Source organism: Entelurus aequoreus, linkage group LG09, assembly GCF_033978785.1.
Source record: "Entelurus aequoreus isolate RoL-2023_Sb linkage group LG09, RoL_Eaeq_v1.1, whole genome shotgun sequence".
Taxonomy (NCBI): Eukaryota; Metazoa; Chordata; class Actinopteri; order Syngnathiformes; family Syngnathidae; genus Entelurus; species Entelurus aequoreus.
Window position 1 is genome coordinate 74,675,163 of NC_084739.1, and position 10,195 is coordinate 74,685,357.

The 10,195-nt window shown below is 43.7% G+C and overlaps 1 protein-coding gene across 2 annotated transcripts in view; it reads right to left on the minus strand.

Moving 5' to 3' along the window:
• Nucleotides 1-3,629: 3,629 nt before the first annotated feature.
• znf318 (zinc finger protein 318) overlaps nt 3,630-10,195 on the minus strand; it is a 26,203-nt gene continuing 19,637 nt past the window's right edge. For both annotated transcript variants that reach the window (XM_062059354.1, XM_062059353.1), the window contains exons 8-11: nt 10,164-10,195; nt 9,863-9,959; nt 9,579-9,697; nt 3,630-8,036 (exon numbers count right to left, since the gene is read on the minus strand). The exon at nt 10,164-10,195 is cut by the window's right edge. In XM_062059354.1, coding sequence (XP_061915338.1) covers nt 5,250-8,036; nt 9,579-9,697; nt 9,863-9,959; nt 10,164-10,195 — 3,035 coding nt within the window. In that variant the 3' untranslated portion in view covers nt 3,630-5,249. The remainder of the gene's footprint in view (nt 8,037-9,578; nt 9,698-9,862; nt 9,960-10,163) is intronic.

Here is a 10,195-nt window from a genome sequence, read left to right on the forward strand (position 1 = left end):
TGCCATATAGTAATATTTGATTATTTGGTGTATTAATAGTATCTTATTAAATGTTTTTGGTTCTTTGCATTTTGACAGAAAAAAATACACGACTGTATGCATTTCTATTCAATATTATTTAATGTTACAAATATCATACATTTTTTTTCTTAGAATAAAAATACTCAAATATCTGCTTGACTTTTGTTTGAATCTGTAACAATAATGTTCACGTTACTAATGTAATGTTGGTTACATTTGAATACATTGAGTTTGAAAAGTAGTTTTTAACAGTAATAATCAAGTATTACTTTCATGTAACAAATATTTTACACTTTACCGTCTTTTTTTGTTAAAATAAAAATAAATATCTGATTGACTTACGGTTTCAAATCAGGTTATCCGTGAATGTGTACATTGTACGAATGACAAGAGATTTCACGGTCAAAGATTTTATGGTAAAAAATTGGCCGCTGTCGCCAGAATTTTACCGTAAAAAAAGACTTGTACCATTTGTCTCTTTACAGTCATACATCGTAAAAACAACCACAGATTTTACGGTCAAAATCTGGCCACTCTGTCGCCAGAATTTCACCGTAAAAAAAAACAATGGTAACATAAAAAAAAACTCTACAATTAAATTATTGCGACTGATTTGCCAGTCTACAGAGTACTAAAACATAATGACCAATGCCTTCTGAGGGCAGCCATAACTGCCATGTGGCCCTCAATGAAAACAAGTTTCACACCCTTGTTCTAAAACTACTCAATTTCCCTGGTAACTATAATTCCATCTATGTCCTTGTTCTCACACTGCAGGTCAATTCCGATTTTTTTGCCCGTATGCGACCTGTATCGGATTTTTCCGATTTTTTCATATCCGACCCAGGCCTCGTTTGTACATGGAATCAAATCGGAAATTTATGCGATGCGTCCTGCGCTCAAATCGCATTCATCCGACTAGAACAGACCTGGGCATTCTGCGGCCCTTTGTGCGTCCCTGTCCGGCCCGCGTGAGGCCAATCATTATTACAAAATACATTTTAAAAAGTATCTATGTCGAGTGTGCAATACAACGGTGCTGCTTTTGTTTTGAAAAGCGTTATTTGTATAACTTCCGTGTGGACGTATGCGCGTGAGTGAACGTGAACAGCGCAATCACAAATTACAAAATAAAGTTTAAAAAACATCTATGTCGTGCGCGCAATACAACTGTGCTGCTTTTATTTTGAAGTGTTATTTATGGACGTATGTCCGTGTGTAACCTGTGAGTGAAGGTGCACAGCGACAAGTGATGCACGGTTACCCCCAAGACGCTAAAAAGAGAAAAGTTGATGACGAATGCCGTGTTTTCAACAAGACATGGACTGCCAAATATTTATTTCCAGAAATTAAAGGTAAAGCCGTGTGCTTAATTTGTGGTACACAAGTTGCTGTGTTTAAAGAATATAATTTGAATCGCCACTACACGACGAAGGACGAGGAAAAATACCGGAATCTGTCCGATGAAGCGCGCGCAAGGGAGGCTGATGCGTTGATGGTAAAACTGCAAACCCAACAAGGACTTTTTGCCATATTTCACACCCGCAGAATGCAGCCGTCAGGACAAGTTTCGTCATTCTCACAAAATCGCCAGAAAAAGTAAGGCGTTTTCTAACGGAGAGTTTATTAAGGAGTGCTTATTGGACTCTGTTGCGCTGATATGCTCGGAAACTTGGAGCTTCAGCTGAAGAACAGAACGGCCGACTTTGACTGTTTTTCGCTGGCTTTGGATGAGAGCTGCGATGTACGCGACACCGCCCAGCTGATCATCTTCTTACGTGGGATAACTGCTGACTTTCAAATCACGGAGGAGCTGGCAGCCATGCAGTCAATTAAAAGGGACAACCACAGGTAATGACTTGTTCACATAGGTAAATGCGTGTTTGGACATGTTAGGACTGAAATGGGACTAGCTGGCAGGTGTGACAACAGATGGTTGTCCAAATCTGATGGGGAAAAATGTTGGACTTTTAAAGAGGATGCAGGATAAACTTTAAATTAAACCTGTGCACAAATTTACATTTTTGCAATACATCAGGAAGTGTAGTGTAAGACAGTGTTAAAAATAAAACCATCAAAAGCAATCTGCTTTTGTGTAAAGTTAAAGACCTACTGAAATGAATTTTTTTTATTCAAACGGGGATAGCAGATCCATTCTATGTGTCATACTTGATCATTTCGCGATATTGCCATATTTTTGCTGAAAGGATTTAGTAGAGAACAACGACGATAAAGTTCGCAACTTTTGGTCTCTGATAAAAAAAAGCCTTGCCCTTACTGGAAGTAGCGTGACGACACCGGAGGGACTGCTCATATTTTCCTATTGTTTACACCAGCAGCGAGAGAGATTCGGACCGAGAAAGCGACGATTACCCCATTAATTTGAGCGAGGATGAAAGATTCGTGGATGAGGAACGTTGGAGTGAAGGACTAGAATGCAGTGCAAGACATATCTTTTTTTTATTCTGACCGTAACTTAGGTACAAGCTGGTTCATTGGATACCACACTCTCTCCTTTTTCTATTGTGGATCACGGATTTGTATTTTAAACCACCTCGGATACTATATCCTCTTGAAAATGAGAGTCGAGAACGCGAAATGGACATTCACAGTGACTTTTATCTCCACGACAATACATCGACGAAACACTTTAGCTACGGAGCTAACGTGATAGCATCGTGCTTAACTGCATATAGAAACAAAATAAATAAATCCTTGACTGGAAGGATAGACAGAAGATCAACAATACTATTAAACCATGGACATGTAAATACACGGTTAATGCTTTCCAGCCTGGCGAAGCTTAAAAATGCTGTTGCTAACGACGCCATTGAAGCTAACTTAGCTACGGAGCTAACGTGATAGCATCGGGCTCAAATGTAGATAGAAACAAAAATACATAAAACTCCTGACTGGAAGGATAGACAGAAAATCAACAATACTATTAAACCATGAACATGTAAATACACGGTTAATGCTTTCCAGCTTGGCGAAGCTTAAAAATGCTGTTGCTAACGACGTCATTGAAGCTAACTTAGTAACGGGACCTCACAGAGCTATGATAAAAACATTAGCGCTCCACTTACGCCAGCCAGCCCTCATCTGCTCATCAACATCCGTGCTCCCCTGCGTTCCAGCGATCGACGGAAGGACGAAGGACTTCACCACGATCATCCGTGCGGTCGGTGGCTAGCGTGTCTTAATTGCCCACCCCTGGACTAGAACGACTTAAAAAGCGATAGGCCTCATAATTATTCCCCAAAATTGACGGTTACGGAAGAACCAGTTAACAGAGCAGAAAACCCAAAGCAAAATATCCCGTAAAACTGCGTGAGCCAAAATACTTCCTTAATCTTCTACGTGCAATAATTTGGTTCAGAAAATGTTGACTTTGATTCCACAAAATCCTTGAAATTGCCAATTATATCTGTTTCCGGGTCAAATTGAACGGCCGCTAAAAAGATCGGATTTTAAAGAAAAATCCAAATCAGACATCCAACCCTGCAGTGTGAATATAGTCTGTGAAGGAGCACTTTGGTTATGATTACTTCTTAAGGGAAAGTAACAATGGACTCTTGATCAAACATCACAAGAACCAGCAGTTTTTCCTCAAAGGAACTTTTAATAAAAACAACTTTAGACAAACGGATGTGAATTATGTACATTGAGGGAATTCATCTCCTTCCTGGATTGAACACACGCCAAGGTCCTGGACTAAGTGGGCATGCATCCCGTGTCAGACCTCCAGGAAAGACCAGCAGAAAAATGCAGTCTGAGCAAATTTTCGAGCGAGCGTGAGGCAGAAGCTACTCCGATTAAATGAAGCAGAACTAGACGGGGAACCATCCTTACTTGGAGTCTTCCTTAACTTTCTTTACAACTTCAGAATGACAAATGTTTTCTTTTTAAAATAAAATAAAAAACACTGAATGGGTCTCTGTCAGGACCGGACTAATCCCTGTATAACAGAGGAAAAACTGTAATGGAATCTGGGATCAAAAGTACCGTATTTTCCGCACCATAAGCCGCACCTAAAAACCACAATTTTTGTCAAAAGCAGACAGTGCGGCTAATAACCCGGTGCGCCTTATATATGGATTAATATTCATATTTATTTTCATAAGGTTTAGGTCTCGCAACTACGGTAAACAGTCGCCATCTTTTTTCCCCGTAAAAGAGGAAGCGCTTCTTCTTCTACGGTAAGCAACCGCCCCCATAGAAGAGGAAGAGCTTCTTCTTCTACTGTAAGCAACCGCCAAGGTGAGCACCCGCCCCCGTAGAAGAAGAAGCTCGCGGATATTTAATTTCATTTGTTTTTCTGTAAAGACAACAAAATGTCTCCTACTAAGAGACACGCGTACAAGGTTCCACTGACTTTTGATATTCATGTGAACCGCACTGTGGATACAACGGGAACACGTACGGTGAATATTCGCACCACAGGGAATGAGAAGTCGTCCTACTGTGGTTCTAGCTTGCCATGCTAACGGCCAGAAACTTCCACCCACGGTGATATTCAAAAGGAAGACCTTGCCAAAAGAGAACTTTCCAGCCGGCGTCATCATAAAAGCTAACTCGAAGGGATGGATGGATGAAGAAAAGATGAGCGAGTGGTTGATAGACGTTTACGCGAAGACACCGGGTGACTTTTTTCACGCAGCGCCGTTCCTGTTGATCTACGACTGCATGCGCGTCCACATCATCGATGGTGTCAAAAAACAAGTGAAGCCCATCGAAGAAGAAGAATTTGAGGGATTTGTGGATGAGTAATAACTTCAGAAAGTGAGCTTTAAATGTTTATTTTGTGTGTTGTGTGACACTAACGTATGAGCAACGTTGAGTTATTGATGTTGCTATTGCTCTGCACTATTTTGAGTGTTACTATTTTTGTGATTGCACATTTGCACATTACATTTTGGGAGTGAACAGAGTTGTTAGAACGCTGGTTTGTAATATATTATTAAAGTTTGACAGACCTATCTGACTGTTTTGTTGACATTCCCTTTAGCGTAGCGTAGGTGCGGCTAATAGCACGGGGCGGCTAATAGGTAAACAAAGTTTTGAAATATGCCGTTCATTAAACGTGCGGCTAATAACACGGGGCGCCTTATGGTGCGGAAAATACGGTAAGAGCGTTCCAAAAGCAACTATTCTTAGCAGACAAAAGTTTGATCCTGTGGATCCATGATCCTGGAAACTTCATTGACTGAATTCATCATCCCGGATTCTCAGTCCGACCCCGTTGAACTCAAAGTCAACTGGGAGTCTGGAATGGTCATGTCCACATTTTCAGATGTTTCCAACGCTTCGGGAATCTCCTTGCGGTCTTGATGTGGCCCAGAGTCCTGATCCGAGAATTCCACGATGTTTAAGTCAGAAACTCCCAAGGCCGGCTCTGGTTCTGACTGGACATGAAAATGCTGCTGCCTGGTCTGGGATCTGGTTTTGGATCGTGTTTGTCGTACAGGGGTGGTGCGAACGGTAGGACTTCTCTTTTGAGCAGTTTTTCCTTGAGAGCTAGGACAAGGTGTGGATTCATGATCCGTTACTGGAAGTGTTTCTAGAAGGTCTTGAATTGGGGTATCGTTGTGTATTTTGGATTCAGTAACTGTTTTTTCCTGGTCCTGACTTTGTGACGTAGGTGTTATCTTAGCAGGTTCGGGAAGGTCTTGAATTGGGGTATCGTTGTGTATTTTGGATTCAGAAACCGTTTTTTCCTGGTCCTGACTTTGTGACGTAGGTGTTATCTTAGCAGGTTCAGGAAGGTCTTGAATTGGGGTATCGTCGGGTACTTTGGTTTCAGAGACGTTTTTTCCCTCATGTTGACTTTGTGACGTGGGTGCTATCCTAGCAGGTTCTGGAAGGTCTTGAGTTGGGGTATCATTGTGTATTTTGGGTTCTGAAACTGTTTTTTCCTCATGCTGCCTTTGTGACGTGGGTGCTGTCTTAGCAGGTTCATGATCATGCGCACTCAGAACCCTCTCAGATGCTAAGTCCAAGCCAGTCTGTAAAGACCAAACAGATTCAATGTGAATATCCAACTGGGGCTCTGGTTCTGGGGTTTGTGGCATACTATTTTGTGTCTGCTGAGGTGTGTTAGAAGGTTGTGGAGCTCGTTGGCTTGGAGAAGGACTGCTAATGGACTGGGTGATACTCTTTTCACCCCTGTTGGCTGTAGTCGACTTTGTAAACGACAAAGGTCCTGGCTTGCCTATGCTGCTGTAGAAGATGCCAAATAACTCCTGGGCTTTGGCTGCAGCCAGGTTACTTTTTGGTTTCTCAGACCTCTTAGATCCTTCACTTGTGTTGATGAACGGTGGGGGCTTGACAAACACGGCCTGAGTCTGCTCACTCTCGGGCACACCGGGAGCTGCCACATCTGGCTCGTTTGTTGATGTTTCAAATGGAGCGGCGTCTGCCGTGTTAGGTTTCGACTCTTGGCGAACTGGGTCAGCCACCAATGGCGCAAGCCCAGACAGTTTCGGATCAGGACTAGTTATCCATAAAGATGCAGGTGGAGATGCTTTGGAAACCGAGAAGGCAGAATTTGACACAAGCAAAGCGGATCTGGGGACTGAGGAGGCAGGCTGAGACACAGTCGGAGCTAGGCTGGGGACTGAGGAGGCAGGCTGAGACACAGTCGGAGCTAGGCTGGGGACTGAGGAGGCAGGCTGAGACACAGCCGGAGCTAGGCTGGGGACTGAGGAGGCAGGCTGAGACACAGCGGGAGCGAGGCTGGGGACTAACGAGGCAGGCTGAGACACAGTCAGAACTGGTCTGGGGACTGCTGGGCCAGTAGAACAAGGAAAATATTGCAGAGATTTAGACACAGTTGGGCCAAGAGGACTAGAAAACCTCTGCACAGATTGAGACACAAGTGGGACATGAGGAGCCGGAAACCGTTGCAAAGATTTAACAAGTGGGGAAGGATAAGACACAGGGGGATGAGGACCGAACTTTGTGTTAGAAGCTGCGAAAATAGGTTTAGTCTCTGTTGGACTACCTGAGCTCTGGGGTTTTACAAACGGTGCGGCTTTTCCCGTCATGACTGTTGTATTGAATTCTGAGGCAGGGACAGGAAAGTTGGGTCGGATCTGAGATTGTCTGACCCCCTTTGACGCCCAAGGCATGGTCCTTCTATTCCCACACATCTTTTGAGCGATCTCTTGGGCGAGGGCTATGGACTTTGCAAAAGTGTCGTCAGTGGAACTACCGTCAGCTTTGTTCGTGGCTTTGGCTTTTTCCAAGGCTTCTTCCTCCTCCTTGATGAACTGGGCGGCCTCTTTCTTGGCATCCAGAGCCAGCTGACTCTCCTTTTTCTTCCAAGTAAACCTCCCAAAGGTAGGCGCCGAGGTCACAGCCGCGTGCTTGGTTGCTTCCAAGCTTTGCTTGCGGAGTTTAGCTCTCATTGCCGGACTCGGTCCACTCATGACTTTGGGCGGATCGTAAGGCTTCGGTTGCTTGTTTGCTTCTGGCGTAGCTTCGCTTTTGTTCGATGTGTCCTTCTCCACGCTCCTGACTTCTCGTTCACGCTCGTTCTTGGAATAGCCCTCGGAATATTTCGCAAATTTGTGCTTGTCCTCGTCTCTCGGGTCGTATCGGGGCCGTCGGTCGTACTTGTCCTCTTCCTGTCTGTGATGTCGATAACGACGGATACCTGGCTCCTCCTCATCTCTCCTGATGTACTTGAGCCTGACGTCTTCCTCTCTGTCAGGATAGCACTTGTCCTTCTTCTTGGACTCATACTTTTCATCCTTGTATTTCTTGCTGGGACAAGGACTGTGCTCATCTCGAGTCTTGCTTATTTTGAACTCATCCTCTATCTTTAGAGCTTTTGCCTTCTCTTCCTCTTTTTCCACTTTCAATGCACGCTCTTCATCTTGTTTTTCCTTCTTGGCTTTCTTTTTGCCGCTCTTGTCCTTCTCCAGCTTCTTTGCAGTCACGTCAGCGACCAGCCCGGCTTGCCGGTCCAGGTTCCTTCTCTGCTCGTACAGCGGATTTTCGTACATTTTTTTCTGGAATAGGGCGGGAAAGTCAAATGTCTTTAAACTCATGGAAGACTCTTGGAATGAATACATGTTTGTGAGCGGCAGCGTTTATTAAAACGTACACAAGTGTAAAAAACCATGACACAAACAGACTTCCTGAAACTAAGCTACAAAAGATGCTGAAGTACACACAGTGCATCCTCAAAGTATTCACAGCGCTTCACTTTTTCCATATTTTGTTTTGTTACCGCCTTATTGCAAAATGGAATAAAATAATTTTTTCCTTGGAAATGTTTGCAATTTATTAGAATACTATCAAATCAACTGTACTTAAGTATTCAGAGCCTTTGCTCAGTACTTTGTTGATGCACACATATCTTTGGGCAGTTTCAACCTTTCCTCTTTGCAGCACCTCTCAAGCTCCATCAGGTTGGATGGGAAGCGTTGGGTGTCTCTGTACATTGCTGCATTCATCTTTCCCTCTATCCAGACTAGTCTCCCAATTCCTGCCGCTGAAAACCAACCCCACAGCATGATGCTGCCACCCCGTGCTTCACTGTAGGGATGGTGTTGGTCAGGAGATGAGCGGTTTCCTCCAAACATGACGCCTGGCATTCACGCCAAAGACTTCAATCTTTGTCTCAGCAGACCAGATAATTTAGTTTCTCCTGGTCTGAGAGTCTTTTAGGTGCATTTTGGAAAACTATTACAAAGGAATTGCTTCTACCATACAGGCCTGATTGGTGGATTGCTGCAGACATGGTTGTCCTTCTGTAAGGTTCTCCTTTCTCCACAGATGAATGCTGTAGTTCTGACAGAGTGACCACGTGGTTCTTGGTCACCTCCCTGACTAGGGTCCTTCCCCCCCGATCGCTCATCTATAGGAAGAGTCCTGGTGGTTCCAAACTTCTTCCATTTACGAATGAAGGAGACCACTGTGCTCATTGGGACCTTCAAGGCAGCAGATATTTTTCTGTACACTTCCCCAGATTTGTGCCTGGAGACAATCCTGTCCTGGAGGTCTACCTTGGACTTCATTCTTGGTGTGTGCTCTGTCTGCGTGCACTGTCAAGTGTGGGACCTTCTATAAAGACAGGTGTGTGCCTTTCCAAATCATGTCCAACCGACTGAATTTACAACAGGTGGACTCCAATTAAAGTGTGAAACATCTCAAGGACGATCAGCTGAAATAGATTGCACCTGAGCTCACTTTGGAGCTTCATGGCCAAGGCTGTAAATACTTATGATTTCCAAGTTTTTTATTTGAATACATTAGCAAAAATTAAGAAGAAAAAAAACTTTAACCTTGTCATTATAGGGTTTTGTGTGTAGAATTTTGAGGACAAACATTTGTTAATTACACTTTGGAATAAGGCAGTAACATAAGAAAATGGGAAAAAGTGAATGATGCTCTGTACAGAACGCTTGGAAGCCCTGTTCTATGTTTGTGACTACACCTGTGCGCATGTTCTGCTTACTCATTTATTCGTTGTCGCTCCATTAGCTCTCTAAGCTAAGACGTGACAGTCGCATAAATGAGCGCCACTGGGCGGCAACTAAAGTGTGTACCTTGTAGCAGTCGTTGTGAAAGTGAGTGGTAGTGTGCTCTTCTGCACAGATGCCGTCTCCAAAGAACTTCTTACACAGCAGACAGAAAAATCCTCGGACAGGAAGTAGGAACTCCGAACCTGCGAGACACGTCGCACATTTTAAAAATCCACAAGGAGGAGCTACAGAAAAGAGCAGGAAATGAAAGAATGGCGAAGGTTTGACTCTTTGATCTGGCTGGTACGACGACAACGATAATGATGAGGACGCGAGTCGTCCAGAAGGTAAAAATGTCATCAAAGTACCTTTGGCTGGTTTTGTTAGCTTCTCTTCTGTTGGTGGTTTGCTCTGAAGGACTTCGGACAGCGACGAAGCCCAAGGCCTGTGGTAAGGGTCCAGCGTCTGGACCAAGAGAAAACATTAGCAAACTTGTCAAGCGATGGACGAAAACGTTGACAAGCAGTAGGAAGTTGCAACACTTCTAAAACATCAACTAATTATAAGCTCGTCACATCATTACCATGCTATACTAGCTTCAGCATGCTAGCAGACCTATTTTCCAATCAAAGTATCCAAGTAACAAAAACACAAGAAAACAAAACAAACCTTCCAGTGCGTTTTGCTGTGCAAGTGGGTAA